Genomic DNA, 20,962 nt, shown 5'->3' with positions numbered 1-20,962 from the left:
AATTGCCAAGACTTGGGGTTGGTCCTTCTGGGCCTTAAATGTGGGGCCTCCCTTCACTGCTGCAAGCGCTGCCGTTCGGTCAGAAGCCGTTGTCGTTGGCCGCAGAAACGCGGAAAGCGGAACTTGCCGTCGAGAATTTTGTTTCCACTTTCTCACTGCAGCGAGTCCAGTCCGGCCGACCACTACCGTCCAGCCCGTCCGTCGTTCGTCGCGTCCCCCCGATCCGAGCTCCGTCTTTCTGTTTAGAGAGAGAGGCCCGATTGCCAATGCCATCCACATCGGCACCATGAGTCTCAATGTGCCGTCCAGGCGGCTCCTGAAGAGCGGTTAGCCACCACCACCCCTCCTCCCCCACCATTGCGTTTTCTTTATCATGTTCATCATCGTCGTCGTCGCCATGTCCAATAAATCCAAATAAATTCAAAGACTAACACTCAGGCTCCCTGCCTTGCAACATAAACAGCAGCCTCCCCCTCCTCTGCCAACGCCCTCGTCCCGGCTCTCCAATCCCTCTCCATCACCGCCGCCGGCCCTACCACCATCAACACCCGATCTATCCACACCACCCCCTCCCAACAATGGAGTCTCTTCGGCTGGGGCAAGCAGAAGATGGAAGAGCGTAAGAAGGTCAAGGAGGACCTCAAGCAGACCGAGCTCGCTCGCACCAGGAAGCCCACCCAGGAAGAGATCATCTCGCGCGTCCGCGGCCGTCTCGAAGGCGACTCCATCTTCGCCGACACCACCCCTTCATCAGAAGCCGATGGCCTGGCCGCCGAGCAGGACAAGTACAAGGACTGGGCGACCGCCAGCGCCGAGAAGAAACTTGCCGCAGCGCAAGCCAAGGACCAGACGGCGACGGGCATCTCTCTGAAAAAGGACCATTTGGTGCGCGTCGTCGACCCGGACCCGCGCTCGCGCGTGCGGTGGGAGCGCAAGATGGTGATCCGCAAGCTGCAGCGGGGCACGGACCCGTGGAGCGTCGAGCCCAAGGCGGAACGCATCGCGCGCACGGAGCGCAAGCTGGTGTACAAGACGGGCTACCTGCCGACCTCGGTCAAGAAGCTGGTGCACCTGTCGCGTCAGATCCGCGGCAAGACGGTGTCGGAGGCGCTGGTGCAGATGCAGTTCAGCAAGAAGAAGATGGCCAAGGAGGTCAAGAACGAGCTGCTCAGGGCCGAGGCGCAAGCCATTGTCACGCGCGGTATGGGCTTGGGCAAGGCTGCTGCTGCCGCCCAGAAGGAGACTGGCGCCGAAGTTCAGGAGCCCGTCAAGATCCAGACCAAGGACGGCAAGCACATGGAGATCCGCGACCCGACGCGCATCTATGTTGCCGAGACTTTCGTCAACAAGGGTTTCATCAGAGGTGTTGAGATCGATTATCGTGCCAGAGGCAGGGTGTTCAAGATGAACAAGCCTACTACTAGTGAGTCCAATGCTTTTTTTTTCCCTTCTTCCTCCCTTCCCCCCTGCTTCCTTGACTTTCCTTCCCCCCCCCCCCCTCTCACTTGACTTTCCTTCTCTCCCCCCCCTCCCGTAACTTCTCCTCCCCCTCCCCCCCTTCCCCCCTTCCACCCCCCTTCCCCCTCAATAACAAATTCGAACCCAAAACCCAAAAACTAACACCTTCCTTTCTCCCCCACCTCTAGCCATGACCGTCGTCCTCAAGGAAGAAAAGACGCGCATCCGCGAGCACCAGGAGCGCGTCGCCAAGAAGCTCCGCCAGGGTCCCTGGGTTCACCTTCCCAACCGCCCCGTTACTTCTCAGCGCCAGTTCTACTCTTGGTAAAGCCTCCGACCCGTCTGTACACACAAAGTAAATGTGTGTGGCGGCTGGCTGCTGGCCTGCAGTTGGTAGATTACTTAACCTTTCCACTCTCGCTAAATGTCCATGTCCCATGTCAAGGAAAAGAAAGGAGTGGATAGTCACATGCACATGATGACAGATGAGGATGTTGGTAAGAATGGGGTTTTTGAGAACGAACGGGCTGTATGTATGTACGAGTAACAGACAGGCAGACAGGCAGGTAGGCAATGCCGGAGCGAAGGGAAGGAGTTCAAGTTAGGTTGGAAGGAGAAGAGAGGCCTCCAGTCCTTCCTTCTTCGCTTTCGTCTACGGTACCCTGTCGTTTTGTAAAATAGATCGCAATATACCAAGAAAGCCACCCGGACTGCATCCATGCGTCACGAGAGAACCCGGTACCCGATGGCTATACCACGCAAGCCACTCTGGCGCCCTACCAGGAGCCCACGCTGGAGAGTCCTTCGTGTCCCGACTGTAACGGCAAGTGGCGTGGATATGTATTGATTCTTGATGGTTTGATTACTCGCACGCTTCGAATGCACAATTACTGAACGATGTCAGCCTTCAAATAGGTTACGATCAACTGGAAGATATCCCTCAAGTTATCAGATAATCATGTTCATAGTAGCGAGTCTGTCAAATATGTACAGGAAATTCCAAGCTAGAAACCAAGCAACATGTCCGTGTGTCGACATCCGACTACAAACCGCCCAAGACTTTGGTAATACAGAGACCGGCTATATATGCCCCTAATCTTTGGTCGCCTGTAAGCGTACATGCTCGCTGTCCATCGCTGATCAAAACACTCGCTGTATTGTTTTGTCCTTTTTGATTTTGCTTTTTGTCTTTCCTCATCCTGTTAATCACATCTCCTCCCATACATCACTTTTTCACTGCTAGTGCAAGTTTACACCATGTTCCTCGGCTGCTGTCTAGGCAGCATGTCCTCATACCTACGACTCTTCATCTCCAACTCGTTCTCGCTCATGATGGTGATGCCGCCGTGGCTTGTGTCCCTCGAGAAATTGTTGTGGCTGTACGGATCGCTGGCATAATGGCGTCCACCCGCCACAGGGTCCGAGATCTTGATATGATCTTTCGGCGTGCTGCGCTTGCGGAAAAGCACAAGGGCGAGGGTGATAAGCAAGACCAGGGATCCCACTCCGATGCCAGCACCAATGCCGGCTTTAGCACCTTTCGAGAGTCCACCAGCGGCATCATCATCCTCGTCCTTGTCCTTGGAGGTTGATGCCGGGGCAGAAGCGGAAGAGGTGCTGGAGCCTCCAGTAGGCACGGGGACAATCGCGCCGGCTCCGGTTGATGTTGCTGATTCGGAACTCTCAGTAGTGGAAGTGGCGGCCTGGTTTAAGGGTTAGTTTCTTGTCGATGTGAAAAGACTTCGACTAGCTTACTGTTGACGGAGCCGTCGCACTTGTGGCCGCGGCATCCGTCGGGACAGAAGTCGGCTCAGTAGATGAGCTCACTGCAGAAGGCACAGAAGAGGCAGCAGCGCTAGTCTCGGGTGCCGTAGTACTCGCCGGCGGTGCCGCAGCATCGGAGTTTGCGGGAGCCGCTGAAGTTGCGGGCGGTGCCGCAGCAGGAACCGTCGCGGCTATTGAACCATGTCAGTTCAATCTATCCAAGCTGTTTCTTTCGCGATTCCAGGTTCTGTTTCAACTTACTTGCACACACAGCATGAGCTGCGGCTACAGCAGTACCAGCGTACTCATCGGCTTGCGCGCCAAACTCAGCCTGGCAAGCCTTACTCGCACAGTCATGGACGGCGTTGAAAAAGTCGGCGTTGGGGCAAAGGCACGCCATGCTAGCCTGATCGGCGCCAGTACACTGCGCAAATCCATCACGGGAAGAGTAGTAGCAATTTTGCTATAAAACAGTCAGTGAGGCTTCAGACGCTGGAGAGCAGAAAGTGATGACAGTCGCGCAGTCATGTTTATACATGGACATCGCGTCCCTTGGATGTTAGGTGACAGGGTGAGCTAAGAGTGAGAGCACTTACAGCACACGTGGGCAGACTGTCGACGGACTGTCCAGTAACCAGCACAGCTGCGGCGAGCAGCGCCAGAGTCTTGAGGATCAACATGGCTATCTATCAGATGTGGGTGAAGTCGAAGGGAAAAGTGAAAATGGTGTAAATCGATGGTGGTTTGGCGCCAGACGTTATGAGGTCCTGGTGAAGACGGAAGCGACACGCGATGGCGGCAACCGTAGCGTGTCTCTCTCAAGACGATCTGAGGTGAAAACGATGACGAAGCTTGTCTGAGCCACTGCAGACTCTCGAAATCCCTTGTTGATGCTTTCCAAGGTGAGCTCCGTGGGTAGGTAGGACCAATCTCGTATTGTGGCACAGCCAGGTCAAGGGTGACTCTCCCAGCTGTCGAGGATTTTGAGACGGGAAGACCGAAACGCGCAAGAGAAACACCGGCTCTTGTCGAAAGTGATGGCCAAGTTGTTGGTAGGTAGAAGGTAAGTGAGTTCCGTTTGGTTGGAAAGAAAGCTGAAACGTAAACCAGGGCGGACTTGGAGAGAAACGCGACGAAAAAAGATGAAATGACGTGAGTCGTGAAGGAATGTACAATCTTTGGAGAAAGAAATTGTCCAGGTATTGTGACCTATTGAAGAGGGAGGACCCGTCCGAACACCACCGGCAGTATCGAAGATCAGGTATTGTAGAGAATGACTATGAAGTGAAAGTTGAATGAATGGAAGTTGTTGCTTGTGATATCGCCGAGTGTACTTGGTCAAAGAAAGAGACGGAAACTCTCGGTCGACGTCGTCGGTGCCGATGCAATCACTCGGTCAGATTCATGCCATCACGAAAAAAGAGAGGAATCGCAGTTCGATATGGAGAGGGAGGGGAAGGCGCGAATAATAAGAGAGAGCCAAGCTCAACAATACCGACAAGGGAGGATGAATAGGTAAGTAGGATGGGCCTTGCTAGTCCTCGTGGCTTCCGTCTCGAGTTCGAGTTCACTTTCACTTCTCTTAATTCTCCGTCGAGTGACAGGGCTTCCTGACTTTACACGCCTGGTCCATATCCACCCTGGCCACTCCTGCCATTTCTGGGATAACACGGCAAAGCCTATTGCTCGAGTCCGATCCAAACATTTCAGTTCCCCGTGATGCGCAAAATACCGCGATCTTCAAGTGTCCGTCTGGCAAGAGCAATGGCATGCTGCGGCTTACCTAGACTGCTGAGTGAGGAGCATGCTCGAGGAAGGCGCACATGAAATGTCACATCTGGACTTTGGAATGTTCCCGCTCATCTGGGCCCATCTGGGATTGGAAGGTGCCTTGCGGATTACGAGCAAGGCAGTGAGGGGGGACGGGAGGGCGTCACAGAGAACTTTACTTTTGGTACCTGGAATGGAGGGATGTTGAAGAGAGAAGATGGTCATGCCTTCCAATCTTTCTCAGCCCCCTCCACACAAAAGTGAGCGGGTCCAAGGGCACATCCCTGCAGTTCTGCAGCAAACCCCTGCCAAGACTTTGGAGGTGGGTACTCCCGTCGGACGTTGGTGACGCTTTGAACCATGGCCGATGGATTGATCGCTTCGAGGATGGAGTTCATCTCAAGTCCCTGGAATTGACGATACCGCTGACATATTGGCATTTTGTGGTGGGAATGGCGGCCATTGCATCGCAGCGTGGTAGCAGAGATCTATCTTTGCAATGATGGCTCACCTAAGGCTGACCTGTACCAGTTTTAGACGCGTTCTATAGACCGGGTTTTGGATATAGTGTTTGGGTTTTTCGGGACTCGACCAGTTTCCACGTTTATGCTTGGGTGACATGGTTGCCATATTTGGAGGGGCTGAAGGGCTGTTCGGTACAGTATTACATACCAATGTGTACGTGTAAGATGTATCAGACCACCAGTTATTACTTTGCAAGGGTGAGAAAGTGAGAATGGGAGTGATCGGAAAGTGTTACTCTAACCAGATCTCGCTCCGCATCCTCCACGATGGAAACAATAGTGTCGTGCAGGATGCGCAAAGTTTCTTAGTATTCTTATTCTTCTGCTCGTCAACAGAGTTCGAACTGAACGTTCTTTAAGCCGATCTACCTATATGCCCTTCCTCATCTCAATATCGTCCGACTCGTGCCAATAGAGTCCTCCCTTCACCACATGCGCATCAGACGATCTACGCATGGTTGAGTTTTGCAACCTCATCTGATCCTCAACAACACAGTCCCTGGCCGTTAGTCTGTGGATTCGCGGCTGTCATTCATCCAACAGTGGTTGAATGTGACGATGCGTCCTGCAGTGAGCTACAAAAAGACCTCCAGCACAAGATATCACTGGCGGCTCCAAGCGACGAATTGCTTCCCTGAGCTTGGAGATCGTCGAGAAGCTTTCCCGTCCCGTCGTTTACCGTCCGACGCCAGTGTTCCTCACAAAGAGCCCACAAGCCCAGCGCTTCCACAGAGAGCGGGAGAGCGCTTCATGTAACGGCGGGGCCGGACATTCTTACAACTAGCCATGTTTCATGATTAGCAGCGCTTGACCGTTGCGGGTATAGCCTCATGGCCGCCCCCACAGTTCTCATGAGCGTCATCACACGCCTGTAACGCCCAGGGTTCGTGGTTCGTCTGCCCCGGACCCCAATCCGCCCGTTGGCGGAACCCTTTCCCTTCCGGGCCGTAGACCCCGTGTGCCCCGTGTGCCCCGAAGGAGAACAGCGCTCACCTCATCCTCCGGCGCACCCGACGACCATTCTTGACCTCAATGTCAATTCTAGACAAAACCTACATGAGAAGGTCGTGTCTTTTTACACCGACGCCACAAAGTCTTCAACGGCGCTTCTACCACCGATCGAGTGCATTGACGTGTTTGCTCTTTTCGGTGACTGACGGGGCTGCTTGCACCTGGCAAGACATTTTCTGTTACAGAAAGAAACAGGAGAAGCAGTTTGCCCCATTCTGATCAATGCCCTTGCAGATCAAATCGGTGCTCAACTTTGGGCATTGGATGAAGCGGTGGGGTTTGTGAGTCGTGATTAATATTCATAATTTTGGGACTACAAAGAGGTGGTTGAAGAAAAATAGAACAGCAACAAAGGAAAGACATGAACTTCCGAGTTGTTGAAGTGATGCAGAAATCAAAGGCCCTGAAACTGTTGCGGGGTAATGCACTGACCAATACCCTGCAGTCACCTTCGCAGGTCTTACAGTTACACACACCTCTTAACATCAACAAAACATGACATGAAGAGAACGACGAGCTTGAAAAAGAACTAAGTTTACAACAATACGATAAATATTCGCGCTTGCGGGGGCAGATTCTGAGGCTCCAGGTTCTGCTATTCATCGTGTCTTGTTGTTTGATTCTCAAAGCGTCTCTTCTCGAGACAATATCACCAAAGAGAATTTGTGAACCTGACTGACAATATCAACAACTGCTTTAGCCAAGTGACTCGAGAAAAACAACTACGAAGCCGTCGCTCCGTGACAACGATACAGCTTGGAGTGTCTCGCAGTCCGCAAGTCTTCATTCATCGGTCTGATTACTACCGGACTGCACATGCAGGTGCCCGCTTCGTTTTACCGCCTCATCGATCTCTGGTTCGAATTTCGATCCCATCTCCGACAAAAGTATGTTTCTGAGCAACACCGCCATTTGCAACTCTTAAGAGTCCAGGTGTTTCACAAGTTCAGCCTCAACATCAGATGACTGATAGGTCGTACGAGGTTTGGGCATAAATAATCCGATGGAAGAAGTTGGCCGAGCTCCAAGGTATGTGTTCGGCAACGGGTAGTTGTATTTGATCACTGAATCCGAGGAGAATCACAGCCCCCTCGACAATAGATGGGCTACGTGGACGCCATCAAGAAACTGGACCCTGGAAGCTGGAAGGACCTGGGTGAAGCTTCATAATACAAGGATGCCGAGACCTGGAGAGAGCGTAAGTCAAAGTCAAACATCAATGGCGACAAATTAAACAAAAAAGCTCTCAACATTATTAGAAAGACATGCCAGTATTCAACATGGTGCATCTTGCCGTCACGATGAGCAGTGTTGACTAGAATCCGTAAAGTCAAGAAAGACGTCATCGCGACAAAGGCTTATCACCTTATCGATAATCCGATAAGCTTAAAACCTACCTCCAGACGCTGTCTTACGTAAGCCCACTTCCAAACGGTCCGTGATCCAAGATTTGCCGAAAACCCGCAGTTGCCGGGGCCCGGGCTTCCTTTCAGCAGCTGCGTCATCACGTGATTGGAAGCTTGCAGCTCCCGTGCAGCGAACCTCAGGTCATCCATTCGTACAATCTTGAAGCTCCATTTTGAGAAGAGTCCAAGCCGTCAAACCGCGCACCCTCGCTACCGATCGCCCTTTCGCAACCCCCCTTTACCAACACTCTCGTCAAAATGGCCGCCACCACTGTCAGACCCATCACCGGTGTACGTGATTTCCGGAGCCCGCGCAAGGAGGACGATTCAATGGCTGTTGGACGCAAGGATGGATGACGGAATTGCGCAATGACGCAGCGATTGGACAAGCTGTGGTGTTTTTTGGGACCAAAAGGACTCGGGGGCTGACTTTGTGATTTTTTTTTTTTGGGTTTGCAGATGCTCCGCCGGGGCCTCATGCTCGACCTTGGCCTCTCCCTCGGTGAGTTTGGAATTCCTGAACGGACGGAGGTGGTTTCTTTGAAGGGCGAGACGGGAGGCGGGACACGGCGATGGGAAGAGCAGAGCTCGAGCTTCTCGGCCGGCCGGTGGGCCGTGAAATGGTTACGCGCCAGCCAGGATTGCCCACGGTCTAGAGCTCTCACCCCGCCATACCGACTCCCCGGAAGCTACCTCCTTGTCTACCTATCTCTATCTATAAGCTCGAGTCTCGTTAGCTGACCATTTGTTTTCTATCTATCCAGGTATCGGCTTCGTCATGGCCAACGCCTACTGGTACGACATTCCTCGATGAATACTTAGTTGCCCTTGCGCCCGAACCGACGAACTCGAATCCCTTGGACCGATATCTAACCCCTTCCGCCCACAGGTACGGCTACCACATGCCTCGCACCAACGCTCGTGACGCCTACTACAAGAAGCTCGAGGAGGAGCGCGCTGCCCGCATCGGCGCCTAAATCGATCCACGGCACTGGGCGGACGATGATGGAGAACGACGACGACTTCGACCGATCGCGTAGATGAAGACACGCAATGCTTGGAGCGATACCTGAGGAAGAGGGGAAGGAATCATCGCCTGTTGTATATCTACATATGAAGACGGATAGACAAGACCAGCAAATCGAGTCAGGCCGACCGACACGTATTTCTTACTTTCCCTTGCCCGCCTTGTGATAAAACGGTTTAAAGGGGGACGCCGAAATGGTGGTCGGCTAGTTTATAGACGGGAGGACATGACGGATGATGTAATGCCATTGTCGATAACGAACGGAATCAGCTCGAGAACAGGAGCCTCCTCGTTGGACATATAAGACTAATAATGAAAGGATGGGTATCATGATATAAGAGATCACTTTCTGTTCCACCATCTATCCTCCTTGTCGTCCTCTCTGCCCCATGTGCGATGATCGACCTGCTCGGCTAATGAACTTTTGTTGCTGGTGGCCGATGTCGCTTTGGCTAACGATGATGACGATGATGACGCTGCTGCTGCTGCTGCTGCTGCCGCGGTGCCCTCCCAAGTCGTTGTCTCAACCGTAAAAGGCCCATTTTTGTCCTGGCATCTGTTTTGGTCACACATCAAAGTTAACAACTTTTCCCTCTTGCGACAAAGGGATTTACCCAAACATACCTGCGAAACAAGCGCTGAACCGGCCAACACTCAATCTGGCTCTCCCGCAACTCCGGATCGCGCACCTGACAGTCGTACTGCAACAGCCCGAAGAGCTCGCAATCCCGGAGCAGATCGATCCGCCGACCGTTCTCCGTCTTGCGAACACGGTGATCGGGGCCGACTTGCACGTGCTGCGGCAGAGCCTTTGCTTTGAAGCTTTGACACGGCGGCGTCATTCTGGTGGCGGAAGGAGGGGTAGGTTTGCGGCGGAGCTTTTCGGGGTTTCGATGATGCGACACGACCGGAAGAACAGTTCTTGAGAAGCTGAGAGGTAAACCCGCGAGCGATGCAGAGGGCTGTTGTCGCTTCAGCCGTTGGGGCGCGGATGTTGAGCGAGATTGAGGAGGGGAGTCTTGAAGAGGTATGTGCTCTTTGATTGATGATCGTCGTATTTCTGGATTCTACTGTTCAATTGTTTGCGCGCGGGGCTGTTGTCGCTCACTGTACTGCTTCGTTGTTTGAGTGTTGGAGAGGACGACGCATTGAACTCGATGGAGAGGGTGCCATTTGTTCCTTATCGTTGATATATAGCCCGCCGCCGGCTGTCCGGACGGGACGGCACGGTTTCTTCCCATCTTCTTTTTTCTTGTCAATCCCAAACGAAAGGAAAAGGCTAACGATCATTGTCACATCACCAGATCCTAACATCGCTACGCACAAACTTCACAACCCTTTCCAACTCCGACTTCAACGATGCCACCCATGACACCGACCCCGACCACGACGTCACCACCACCTCCTCCCAAGCCCAAAAGTTGATCGCGCCCACAACCACAACAAAGGCCTCCTCCATCAAACCGGAACCGAGACACTTCCCAATCCCCTTCCTCAACGAGCTAGTCCAGCGGCATTTCCGCGCAACATCAACCGCCACTCTCTCCATCACCGGCCGCCATCATGAACTGCTCTACCTCCTAGTCGCGACTTTGATCGCGCCCCCGCAGTGCAAGACTGTCGCTATTGTTGACTTTGATGGGCGCTTTGATCCGTTGCGGCTGCTCGCGACGCTTCCGTTTTCGTCTACCTCTACTGGCGCCCCTACGGGCACCAACACCAGTACCCGTCCACTTGAGCCGTCCGATCTAGACCACGTCCACATCCTCCGTCCTCCTCGCCGCTCAAACGTTCCTCTTAGTACTTACCTAGCTGGAATAGAGGAGTACATGGTTTACGCACCGCACAAAAGTCGGGAACGCGAGTGGTGGGGGACTATAGTCGTTGGAGGCAGCAACAACAACAACCCCACGACAGCAGCAGCACCGGCGGCGGCGGCTCAGGCTCAGATCCAAGCCCAGGCGCAAGTAGCGGTAACAGCAGGATGGCAGGGCTGGTTGCGCGTGGATAGGGCTGAGGTGACGACGGCGACGGGGACGGGAGCTTGGACTTTCCGGAATAAGAGTGCGGAAGAGGCGAGGAGGGAGAGAGAAGGGAGGCAGGCGGCGGTGGAAGAGGGTGGGTGGGTGGCTAGTTCTGCTTGGGGGACTTTTGTTTTTGGGTCGGGGAGTGGGAGTGGACGTGGATAATGCGGTGCTGAGGGAAGGGTTGGAGAGCACGAGGGGGCACTCGTGACATTGTGATCCTTAGGGGGCCGATCATGAAGTCATCCTCTGGTTACGACTGGCGGCCAGCTTGAGGGAGTCGGGTATTGACATCGTCATCGTCGACAACTAACTCTTCACATTGGTACAGCCATGCCGCCGCACCCGAGTATGGCGAGTCTCACCGCGGGATCCCAATTTCTGACAACTCTTCGCAACATCTTTGTCTCTTTAGGACGGATGTGCATAAGAGCGGCCTATATATCACGCATGTTTGATACCTACTCAAACTACTGTGCGCTTTCCTCGTCATACAAGCAAGCAGCCCGGCCAAGGCATCAACATCCCCGGCCAAGGTTTATCCGAATCCTTTGTCTTCCTTTTAGGGCTTGCGGTGGCATTACAACGAATTGATCGACGAGCTATGAAACATATGATGTTCGGAAGGCATTCCAACCAAGTTCTTTGGTCTGTGGCCGAGTGGTCCGCGAACATATAGCGATGGGAGTGAAAACATCCGTTGGTGTTGCTTGTCGGAACTAGGTTGTCAGAAGGATGCATTTCAAATGTCGTTTGCAAATCCGATTTACACCGGTCCAAGGTGTCAGCCAAGCAGAACCCTGTGTGGCGTTGACGAGTGCATTGGCAGGATTGGCGAGCCCTCCAATATCAAGGCCGTAGCCCGAACGTGATAGTCTTCCGTGCTGGCGTGGCACACCCGCGGCAGGCAAGATCAGGGACACAAATCGCCGGAGTGGCTGGGCTTTGGTACACAAACAAGACCGGACCGCCTCCGGGTGTTGCGTGTTTTACAAAGTGGCAGGGTCGTATATCCGGCGCCGAGACCGAAGTTTGACGGACCTGCGGACGAGGACCGGATTGGGCGGGGTGCGGCCGGTCACGGGCGGTCACGGGCATGACGGGTCCCGAGGCGGGCAAGATCATCGCGCCGGGTGTCCTGCTCTCCGTTATTTTTGGCCCGGCGAAGCGGGTCCCTGCGTCTGATAATCATGCCGTGTTTCTTTTTTTTTTCTCTTCTCCTCTCATTCTTGGTGTTCTTAGGTACTGTTGAAAACCCTCACCACTCTTCCTGCCGTGGCTGTCACTCGGTCCTATTCACAGTTCTAACAGCATTCTACCCTCCATGTTGACTCAGCTGTTGGTCCGATGTTGACGTCATGGGATCGGCGTTGCGTCCGTCGTCCAAGGAGGAGGAGTCCTTGGTGGTAGCCCCTGGCCGGGCAAACTGCTTGCCGCAGCCTCAAGAAGCATCTGTGAAGAGGAAGAATGGGGGTCGTATGGGAAGCCAGGAACGAGTACGACAAAAATTTCATGGCGAATGTGCGGGTGCAACAGGCTGCCCGAGATGCATTTCATGATTCTTTTCCCTGGACCCCTATAAGCCACCAGGCCACCAAGACGGTTGAGGCTAACCGACTTCATCCAATGGATTTTGATATTCGACTCTTTTTGTGCAACGGATCGCCCCTCTGTGTGAGCCTGTTCCTGTATCTGGCTGACTTATCACACAGTATCCGCAAATCTATCGTCTTTCACATTCGTTCTTAATTTCTGGTCGGTCAGGTATGCTCACCGTTCTCGAACCACAACGATAGGTAAACAACTTTACCGGCCGAGCAGTGGCCTCTCTTGGTTCGCTTGATAACCGTTGGGATCCGATCACATCTGGGATCCAACAGATATCAACACGTACAAATGCCCGATTTGTTGGCCTTGTGTTGATCAACATAATATGTCTTTCCTTTGCTTCGTCTTCCCTGGCATCCAAACCCGTCCCTGGCACATGCTTGAACGGGAAATCGCCTCCGACGTTCAAGCCCAAATTTAGCTGTCTTTGAGGTTCCAAGAAACAAAATTTCCCCAAGTCGACAGAGCATTGCCAGTTTGATACTGGCTGCCTAGACTGACAACCTTATCCGTTATTCAAGACTGATTCAGTTGGGTTGATATTCGAGTCTTACACGGTACAGGCTACGGTCGGCTAACAGTGCTTCACAGCCACATGGTTACGGATCGACCCCTGAGGAAATCAATGGAGATTCTCTCCATTTCTCCATAGCGAAAAGATGGCGAGCAGATAACAGTACTTCATACTGGGGAAGATCTCGCAAATCATGGAGTCAGGAACGATAGGGCAAGCAGCATCAATCTTTGTTTCCATTTGTTCGAATCCCTGAGCCCTACCCTCGCCTCATGAAATTCTCCATCTTCCCCAGATCTACTGTGTATCCACCCAAACCATGTGTAATTGAAGCTGATTCCACAATGGCATGCATGGGAATAATGGAGATATTGTACTCCGCTTTTGACCTCTTACCTCTCTCTCCTTGTGATCCTTAGGAAGACATCTGGTTGACTGCTGACAGCAGCTGATATAGCATCCAGGAGATGTATATAAGGGGGATGGCCCACGCAACTAGGTATGGATCTGTCTGATCTGATCTAGTTAGACCAGCTCATCTCATCTCATCTCATCGTCCTTCTCGTCTTTACACTCACCACTTTCAATACAAGGTGGTGATATCCCAGGCGGAAAGCAATACCCATTCTTGTTCAACTATACGCTCCTGAGGACAGAGCTTCATGCAAGATATCCGTTCCACCCCTCTCTTCTTTGTCCCCTACCATCCGTACACAACTTGAAAACAGCACAAGCCCATCATGTCTTCTTCACTCGCACCTCAGAGACCGGGTATGCCCGCCCGTCAAATCTCCGCCAGCAGCTTTGCTGAGGAGTTCAACGTTGCTCGCAACCGGCTGAAGAAGCTGAACTTTGAGCAAGAGCATGAGCATGAGAGCCCCATGGCCTCGCCCGCTCTATCCTCGAGCGACTCACTCACTTCCGAGGAGCCGTCCTCTCTCGGGAGTGAGGACGGGGGTGACGGGGGTGATGCCACTCCCGGTACCCCCATCACTCCCTTCACCCCCATGGTGGACCCGGACAGCGACAATGTGGCAGACAACTTTGCCTTTGCCTTTGACATCGACAGCGTCTTGGTCCGCGGCGGGAAACCTATCCCGGAAGCTATCGAGGCTATGAAGGTCCTTAATGGCGAGAACGAGTTTGGTATCAAGGTGTAAGTTCCCGTCCACTTCCTGACAATCACTTCCTCCATCCATCCCAAGAGCACATACTAAGGTAACCATCCATATCACAACCCCCAGACCCTACATCTTCCTCACCAACGGCGGCGGCAAATCCGAATCCGAGCGCTGCGCCGACCTCAGCGCGCAACTCGACATCGACGTCTCCGAAGGCCAATTCATCTGCGGCCACACCAGCGCCCATGCGCGACTTCTCCTCTCGCTACAACCGCGGGTCCGTCCGTCCTCGTCGTAGGCGGCGAAGGCGAAAAGTGCCCGGTTGGTCGCCGAGTCCTACGGGTTTCCAGGACGTCATCACGCCCGGCGACATCCTCAAACATAAGCCAACGCGAGCACCGCTCCCTTCCGCCAGCCAGCTGACAGCCGAAGAACACGCCAACTCGCGCGATCTTCTTCTGTCCGGGTCCCGCCCGGGAGGAGTTGGAAAAATTAAGCGACATCGTCATCGAAGCCGTGTGTGTCTTTGCCATCCGATAGCCGCGATTGGGCTGCCTCGGATTTGCAAATCATCTTGGACATGGCGCAGTCGCGCGGCGGCAGGTAGGTTGGAGACGAGGTCCGAGACTTTCGATGAGGGACCACCGCCTATTTTTTTTATTTTTTTTCGCATAGTGATGTGCTCTGGTCGGCATTGCAGCGCACGAACACGTTCATTTGGGGATGGGCGCCCTGCGCAAGGTCGTCGAGACGGTGTTTGAGGAAACTACCAACCGGTGGGAAGAAGCTGGTTACGCACGCGTTTGGTAAGCCGCAGGTTGGCACGTTTGAGTTTGCTGAGCGCTTGTTAAGGCAGTGGCGGGCGGAGAAGCATGGGCTTTTGTCTGGACCTGGAAGGTCGAAGGCATCTGTGAGGACGGTCTATTTCGTTGGTGATACGCCGGAGAGCGATGTTAGGGGAACGAACGCCATGGATGAGAAGAGCGGGAAGGAGGGGACGGAGGGGTATTCGATTTTGGTGAAGACGGGGGTCTATCAGGAGGGGACCGAGCCAAGATACAGGCCGAGGAAGTTGGTGGGTAATGTGTTGGATGCGGTGAATCATGGGGTTAGGAGGGAGATGGCGAGGATGGAGAGGATGGGCACGGGGAAGAGGACGACGGGTGGGAGGTTGTTGCCGTTGGATGAGACTGGGTTGAAGAAGGCAGGGGAGGGGAGGATGCCGGAGTTTGTGGAGAGAGTTGGGTCTTTTTCTGAGGAGTGAGGAGCGGTAGTGATGGGGTTTCTTGTTAGGCTTCGTGTCTTGACTTCTTGTGATGCTTCTGGTGATGGAGCTGGGAGCACGTTTTGATACCACTTTATGTCGTTCTCTTGCACGTTTTGGTCTTGGGCACTGTTATCTTTCGTCTGTCCCTTCTGGATTTATAATTTGGAGTTTTTGTGGCCTCTCCTTGGTGGGATTCGGAACAGATGAGCAAATCTGCCTCCTTTGCAATCAACATCTGCAGCTTGTTTCGATATGTTAGCTCGAGGGTGGTCGCTCAACTGGACTGTTAGTATTTCGGCGCCAGTTTCAGCTTCACACTAACAGCACAGATATTACATCTCGTATCACTTATCTCGTCTCATCTAAGTCATCAACCCCACCAAGACTTCCAGGCCACCACGACCGTTCAACTTCTCGCGATACTCCAATGATATCTCTTCACACTGGCATTGCCAAAAACACCAAACGATAACACCCTCATTTCGTCTCCCCGCAACGTGTGTACGGTGACACTGGGCCTGGAAAGTGGTCGTGCAACATGGAACGTGGTAGTTTCCCCGCATAACATGACCGTCTCGATCGGCATGTGTTCGGATATGAGGATTCTTATTGCTCCGCCAGACACGCGATCGTCATCGACCAGCTGCAAGCCTACCGTCGTTAGATTGCCAGCATGAGAATACAAGGGAGCTTGCACCATGACCTGCCATCTGGTATGGTCGAGGTCATGACGTTAAAACCATCCAGGCCGGTCTTCTTCAACAGGACCGACATCCCTCACTCCTCTCTTCGCCAGCCCGAGAAACGGATGTGAGAGTAAGACGAATTCGGGCCCCGAATAGCTTCATTCCCAGTCAATAACCACCACCACCATGAAGGCCCTAACAAGCATCATCACCCCAATCCTGGGCCTCCTCCCAGCCCGCCAATCCTCACCACAACCACAAGCCCAAGCCCAAGTCCAACCACCCTCCTCCTGCCCCGACTACTCCTCCTACGCCAAAACCCGCCACGCCCCCTTCTCCAGCGGCCGCCACGCCCTCTCCTACCAACGTCCCTCCCCCTCCTGCCGAACCTTCAACTCCTCCACCATCGAGTCCTTCATCACCAACATGTCCTCCGTCATTTCCGACCCCGACCTCTACCGTTTGTTTCAAAACACCTACCCCAACACCCTCGACACCGCCATCAAATGGCACGGCGTTGCCGCACACGCCTCCAACAACTCGGCCGAAGAGGAAGAGGAAGAACTCACCTTCATCATCACGGGCGACATCAACGCCATGTGGCTGCGCGACAGCGCCAACCAGCTCGCTTCTTACCTGCCCTTTTTGCGTCCTTCTTCCAGCCGGGACTCGCTCGCTTCGCTTTACAGGGGCGTCATCAACCTGCAAGCGCGCTACCTTTTGACTTCACCCTTCTGCAACTCGTTCCAGCCTCCCGCCGAGTCCGGGATCCCGCCGGCAACCAACTCGGCTGCTGAGTCGGATACGGTCTACCCGGGTTATGACGCGGCGAAGGTGTTTGAGTGTAAATACGAGCTGGACAGTCTGGCTTCCTTTCTTCAGATCTCGGCTCAGTACCACGCCGCGACGAACGACACTTCCTTTTTTGGCAAGTTCCAATGGCTTGATGCCGTGCAAGTTGTTTTGGACACGGCAGAGGCGATGATGACGCCTACGTATGGACCCGAGGGCCAGGTCCTGGATAGTCCGTACACTTTTACGCGGATGACCACCCGCACGACGGAAACTTTAGCCAACGACGGACTGGGCAGTCCCGTCGCGAGAGACACGGGACTGATAAGAAGTGCTTTCCGACCCAGCGACGACTCAACCATCTTTCAGTTTTTGGTGTCGAGTAACATGATGTTTGCCAAGTACGCAGGGGACGTTGCCTCCATCATCCACGCAGTGGCTTCCCAGCCCGGTCAAGGTGCAAAAGTGCCCCCGGCTGGTCTAGGCGACGAGTTAACCACCCTCTCCACCTCCCTCCGGCAAGCCATCACAAAACACGCCATCTTTCCTATCCCCACCCTCAACGGAACAGGCAGAGAAATTGTTGAACAAATCTACGCCTACGAAGTCGACGGTTTCGGCTCTCACTCCCTAATGGACGACGCCAACCTCCCCTCCCTCCTCTCCGCCCCCCTTTTTGGTTACCTGTCATCTTCCGACCCCGTTTACCAAAACACGCGCGCCCGCATCCTGGGGAATAACACCAACCCCTACATGATGCGAGGGCCGGTGATCAATGCGGTGGGGGGACCGCATGCGGGGCCGGGGATGGGGTGGCCTATGGGGAGTATTGTGCGGATTTTGACGAGTGAGTTGGATACGGAGGAGAAGACGGAGGAGGTGTGGAGGGTGTTGAGAGAGCTGGTGGGGAGTACGGATGGATTGGGGTTGATGCATGAGAGCGTGAATAGCTGGGATGGGACAAAGTGGACGCGGGAGTGGTTTTCTTGGGCGAATGGGTTATTTGGGCAGATGATTTGGGATTTATGGCAGAGGAAGCCGGAGGTGTTGGGGAGGAGTTATCAGTAGGTAGGTGTAGGGGTTGTGTTGTCATGGGAGTGTACGGATATTTGTCCAAAGCTTGTATTGAGATCCTTCTATATGACAACGCCCTCTTTCCCTTCTATTCGCCCCTAATTTCATGACCCTAATAGATCAAAAGCAAAAAGAAATAGCAAGATCTGATCCAACAACAACAACCAGACATACAGGCTTGACGCTCGGGTATCTTAAAGAAGAGTCTATGTACAGTTTTCCCTGAGAGCGCATAACTAAAAGGCTCATGATACATGATCATTACTCGTCAGGCACTACCCACTAGTCACGGTCGATTTTGTAGACCTGACGAGTACTCGACCACCAAACCTCAACACCCCGTTTTATCTCGCACTCCCAATCCCCCCACTCAAACTCTCCCGATTAATCCTCACCACCGTCCGTCCCTGCTCCTCAAAGTCCACATAATGCGGCGCCGGCACCGGCCTACTCGCACTCGGCGTCGCGCTCAGCGGCACACTCGGACTACTAGTGCTCGCCACGCTCGGGGGCATTGGCCAGTTCAGCTGCGACGCCGTCATCATGGCGCTATGAATACTCAGCGTGCTGACGCTTCCGATGCTGGTCCGACGGCCACCGTTTTCTCCGCCTCTGTCATCTGGTGATGGGGGGGATGGTGGTCCTATTACAGCTGGAGAGACGGGTGAAATAGGGGAAACGGCGCCAGGGGTGAACGCTAAGTTAACTGTTGAGCTGATGTGCGTGGGCGGAGGGGATATTATTGACAGGCGGCTGCGGCTGGGGTTGCTGGAGTGGTTGGACTGCGGTGGAGGAGGGGCGGGGCGAGGAGTAGTAAGAGCTGATCTGGATGATGCCGGGACGAGATACTGGGAGTTGTTCGTCTGCTGCATCAACGGTTGTTGTTGGGGTAATGGTTGAGCAGGTGTGTTGCGGGGAGCCGCGGCCGAGGACGCGTCTCCAGCTCCGTGTCCAGACCTGGCTCCTACAGCGGCGGCACCGGCGCCGACACTGGCGGCTAGTCCCGTATCCAGAAGGGAGCTCCTCGTTTCTTCTTGGTTGTGTTTTCCGTATGGAGAGTTGTTGCGGCGCGCGAGCACGCGTTTTCGGAAGAAGAGGATTACGAGGGAGATGACGAGCAGGAGGACAACGCCGACTGGAAGACTGCGAGTTAGCTTGGTATGGTACTAGAAAAGGGGAGAGAAAACATCAACGTACCGATGATACCGGCTATAGCACCACCTCCAAGCCCACCATCTGAACCCTGTTTATTGGCCGTCCCATTTGCGCCCCCGTTTTGGTTCATGTTAATTGAGCCTGAGTTCAAGTTGTTGGAACCTCCGGCCCCTGATGTCGGCTGAGGGCCCGATGAGAAAGTGATGGCTTGCGTGTCGATTGCCAATGTGTCAAAGTCGGTGTAGTGGGTTGCAAACGTGGTTTCACCTAGGACGACTGTCACAGAAGGAGATAAATCCAATATACTCGTATGAACTATCGTCTGTCTTTGTGTTGTGCCGGGACTGTTCGCAGTGGGATTCGCTGTTGGCTTAGCAGTCGGTGCTGGTTTGGCCGTCGTTCCAGTGTCTCCCTCGGAACCACCATTTGATCCTTCGCTTCGTTGATTCAACCTCGGATTCTGATTCCCATGACCTTCGTGACCTCCGTGACCAAACGGCCAGTTTCTTCCTCCCATCTGCCTTTTTCCCGGCATTGATTTGGTATGCATGTGTTGGTGAGGCATGCCTTATTTCCCGTCCATTCGTCTCGGTTCGTCTCTGCCGATGTAGTTGTATTGGTGTTGAAGCTGCTGAATCTGAGGATTGTCGTCGTACAGGGTTCTTCCTTTTCCTTGTCAAGACAAAGGCCGAGTTGAGTTGGGCGTGTGGTACTCGTGATGTCGTTACTTCCACACAGGTCGAATATCCGGGTCTTCAGGGAATATGGATGAAAGAAAGAGACAAGGGGACAGGTAAAGAACGGGAGGAATGGAAGCATCCTAGGAGCCACATCAGGGAAAGCAGGGGAGCAAACAAGCTGTTAATGGCAAGGGTAGTACAACATGGGATTCGCCGAGAGAAGAAAGGAAGAAAGAAGCAAAGAAAGAAACCGGGGCCGGGGCCGGGGATGCTCCCCTCATGTCCCGTGCCCTCATCCCGGAAAACCATCGTCAGGTTGGCGCATGTTTGTTCCGCGTGGTGGAAATGAACAAGATCTGCCCTCTCTCGCCTCTGAAGAAAGAAGGCACGGAAGGATTTCACAAGTGACGGAAATAGGAAGGTGTGGTGACAGTAATGTGCTTGGCCTGCAGCGAGGCCGGGGGTCTGTTATGCTGGCACCTGCCGGGCTGTTTATCCCTACTGCTGTAAGGTACGGGACCACAGGCTGGCACCTGCAAGCTGTAGGGGGAAGGAACTGGAGACGGTACCCCAGGGGGCTGTGAATGCCTGCAGTGACCCCCCTGTTGGCTTCCATGATGAATTGTGCCTGGCGCTTTGCCCCAGTTGGGATACACAGCGTGCATGGGGCACAGGCTGCCCAGGGCACTGTGTGACCCCAACTGTTTATTTCATCTCGAGCCACTTACACTTCCGACATCCCACTGTCTTTTCTTTTTCGCATTTTATTTCTCCTCGGTATCTTCCATCGTCTCATACAAACTCCAAAGACGCCCATAGATACCTCTACCGTTTGTGTGGCCCGGGCCGCTGTCATGCACTCCAGATCCTGTGCCGCTCATGTTAATCACTAACAGGTTTCACCACTGCAATGCAGACGCTGTCGTCAGCTTACGGCGGGACTGCGAGGACCACGATGCCCTCCATGGCCCATGCAAGCGCTAACACTCCGTGGCATTGGCGCTAACGCTCAGTGGAGTCTACCCGCAAAGTCGGGCGAATTTTAGCGGCTCTCACGGAAGGCTGCTAAGCATACTTCCAA

At 53.8% G+C, this 20,962-nt stretch overlaps 8 protein-coding genes across 8 annotated transcripts; 5 read left to right on the top strand and 3 right to left on the bottom strand.

Annotated features, from left to right (window-relative positions):
- The first annotated feature begins 85 nt into the window (after positions 1-85).
- Positions 86-2,179, top strand: B0H65DRAFT_463384 (ribosomal protein L22/L17). Its single transcript, XM_062826701.1, has 3 exons — positions 86-326; positions 464-1,423; positions 1,647-2,179. Exons 1-3 carry the CDS (start codon positions 287-289, stop codon positions 1,784-1,786), a joined length of 1,140 nt encoding a protein of 379 aa, XP_062683507.1. The 5' UTR covers positions 86-286; the 3' UTR covers positions 1,787-2,179.
- A 452-nt stretch (positions 2,180-2,631) lies between these two features.
- B0H65DRAFT_175317 (uncharacterized protein) lies at positions 2,632-4,211 on the bottom strand. The gene is made up of 4 exons (XM_062821432.1): positions 3,819-4,211; positions 3,484-3,685; positions 3,214-3,413; positions 2,632-3,161 (listed from the first exon to the last, which is right to left on the bottom strand). Exons 1-4 carry the CDS (start codon positions 3,900-3,902, stop codon positions 2,709-2,711), a joined length of 939 nt encoding a protein of 312 aa, XP_062683506.1. The 5' UTR covers positions 3,903-4,211; the 3' UTR covers positions 2,632-2,708.
- Positions 4,212-8,191: 3,980 nt separating this feature from the next.
- Positions 8,192-8,910, top strand: B0H65DRAFT_548196 (uncharacterized protein; the record flags this gene model as incomplete). Its single annotated transcript, XM_062829565.1, has 4 exons — positions 8,192-8,224; positions 8,393-8,435; positions 8,698-8,728; positions 8,823-8,910. The coding sequence occupies 4 exons, from the start codon at positions 8,192-8,194 to the stop codon at positions 8,908-8,910; spliced, it is 195 nt and encodes a 64-aa protein (XP_062683505.1).
- Positions 8,858-9,903, bottom strand: B0H65DRAFT_175277 (uncharacterized protein). Its single transcript, XM_062821431.1, has 2 exons — positions 9,585-9,903; positions 8,858-9,516 (listed from the first exon to the last, which is right to left on the bottom strand). The coding sequence occupies exons 1-2, from the start codon at positions 9,800-9,802 to the stop codon at positions 9,303-9,305; spliced, it is 432 nt and encodes a 143-aa protein (XP_062683504.1). The 5' UTR covers positions 9,803-9,903; the 3' UTR covers positions 8,858-9,302.
- A 9-nt stretch (positions 9,904-9,912) lies between these two features.
- B0H65DRAFT_423166 (uncharacterized protein) lies at positions 9,913-11,149 on the top strand (the record flags this gene model as incomplete). Its single annotated transcript, XM_062824441.1, has 2 exons — positions 9,913-9,987; positions 10,265-11,149. The coding sequence occupies 2 exons, from the start codon at positions 9,913-9,915 to the stop codon at positions 11,147-11,149; spliced, it is 960 nt and encodes a 319-aa protein (XP_062683503.1).
- Positions 11,150-13,454: 2,305 nt separating this feature from the next.
- Positions 13,455-15,837, top strand: B0H65DRAFT_572278 (HAD-like domain-containing protein). The gene is made up of 5 exons (XM_062830504.1): positions 13,455-14,262; positions 14,351-14,504; positions 14,578-14,687; positions 14,768-14,830; positions 14,903-15,837. The coding sequence occupies exons 1-5, from the start codon at positions 13,847-13,849 to the stop codon at positions 15,489-15,491; spliced, it is 1,332 nt and encodes a 443-aa protein (XP_062683502.1). The 5' UTR covers positions 13,455-13,846; the 3' UTR covers positions 15,492-15,837.
- Positions 15,838-15,928: 91 nt separating this feature from the next.
- On the top strand, positions 15,929-18,072 carry B0H65DRAFT_492411 (uncharacterized protein). Its single transcript, XM_062827751.1, has one exon. The coding sequence runs from the start codon at positions 16,367-16,369 to the stop codon at positions 18,038-18,040; it is 1,674 nt and encodes a 557-aa protein (XP_062683501.1). The 5' UTR covers positions 15,929-16,366; the 3' UTR covers positions 18,041-18,072.
- B0H65DRAFT_463362 (uncharacterized protein) lies at positions 18,073-20,266 on the bottom strand. Its single transcript, XM_062826700.1, has 2 exons — positions 19,244-20,266; positions 18,073-19,181 (listed from the first exon to the last, which is right to left on the bottom strand). The coding sequence occupies exons 1-2, from the start codon at positions 19,764-19,766 to the stop codon at positions 18,391-18,393; spliced, it is 1,314 nt and encodes a 437-aa protein (XP_062683500.1). The 5' UTR covers positions 19,767-20,266; the 3' UTR covers positions 18,073-18,390.
- Positions 20,267-20,962: the final 696 nt, after the last annotated feature.

Source organism: Neurospora tetraspora (assembly GCF_033439725.1).
Source record: "Neurospora tetraspora strain CBS 560.94 chromosome Unknown B0H65scaffold_3, whole genome shotgun sequence".
Classification (NCBI taxonomy): Eukaryota; Fungi; Ascomycota; class Sordariomycetes; order Sordariales; family Sordariaceae; genus Neurospora; species Neurospora tetraspora.
Note: the sequence above shows the minus strand (reverse complement) of the source record. Positions and strands in the feature narration are given on the sequence as shown.

What these genes read in the sequence shown, in the direction of transcription:
- B0H65DRAFT_463362 (XM_062826700.1), bottom strand. Translation starts at nt 19,766, where the DNA reads ATGCCTCACCAACACATGCATACCAAATCAATGCCGGGAAAAAGGCAG. An exon ending in TGCTATAGCCGGTATCATCG is followed by an intron (nt 19,182 to 19,243) that starts GTACGTTGATGT and finishes GCAGTCTTCCAG; the next exon opens with TCGGCGTTGTCCTCCTGCTC.
- B0H65DRAFT_175317 (XM_062821432.1), bottom strand. Translation starts at nt 3,902, where the DNA reads ATGTTGATCCTCAAGACTCTGGCGCTGCTCGCCGCAGCTGTGCTGGTT. An exon ending in AGCTCATGCTGTGTGTGCAA is followed by an intron (nt 3,414 to 3,483) that starts GTAAGTTGAAAC and finishes ATGGTTCAATAG; the next exon opens with CCGCGACGGTTCCTGCTGCG. An exon ending in GTGCGACGGCTCCGTCAACA is followed by an intron (nt 3,162 to 3,213) that starts GTAAGCTAGTCG and finishes CCCTTAAACCAG; the next exon opens with GCCGCCACTTCCACTACTGA.
- B0H65DRAFT_175277 (XM_062821431.1), bottom strand. Translation starts at nt 9,802, where the DNA reads ATGACGCCGCCGTGTCAAAGCTTCAAAGCAAAGGCTCTGCCGCAGCAC. An exon ending in GTTCAGCGCTTGTTTCGCAG is followed by an intron (nt 9,517 to 9,584) that starts GTATGTTTGGGT and finishes TGACCAAAACAG; the next exon opens with ATGCCAGGACAAAAATGGGC.
- B0H65DRAFT_463384 (XM_062826701.1), top strand. Translation starts at nt 287, where the DNA reads ATGAGTCTCAATGTGCCGTCCAGGCGGCTCCTGAAGAGCG. An exon ending in CAGGCGGCTCCTGAAGAGCG is followed by an intron (nt 327 to 463) that starts GTTAGCCACCAC and finishes CAACATAAACAG; the next exon opens with CAGCCTCCCCCTCCTCTGCC. An exon ending in GATGAACAAGCCTACTACTA is followed by an intron (nt 1,424 to 1,646) that starts GTGAGTCCAATG and finishes CCCCACCTCTAG; the next exon opens with CCATGACCGTCGTCCTCAAG.
- B0H65DRAFT_492411 (XM_062827751.1), top strand. Translation starts at nt 16,367, where the DNA reads ATGAAGGCCCTAACAAGCATCATCACCCCAATCCTGGGCCTCCTCCCA.
- B0H65DRAFT_572278 (XM_062830504.1), top strand. Translation starts at nt 13,847, where the DNA reads ATGTCTTCTTCACTCGCACCTCAGAGACCGGGTATGCCCGCCCGTCAA. An exon ending in AACGAGTTTGGTATCAAGGT is followed by an intron (nt 14,263 to 14,350) that starts GTAAGTTCCCGT and finishes CACAACCCCCAG; the next exon opens with ACCCTACATCTTCCTCACCA. An exon ending in GCGCAGTCGCGCGGCGGCAG is followed by an intron (nt 14,831 to 14,902) that starts GTAGGTTGGAGA and finishes TTTTTCGCATAG; the next exon opens with TGATGTGCTCTGGTCGGCAT.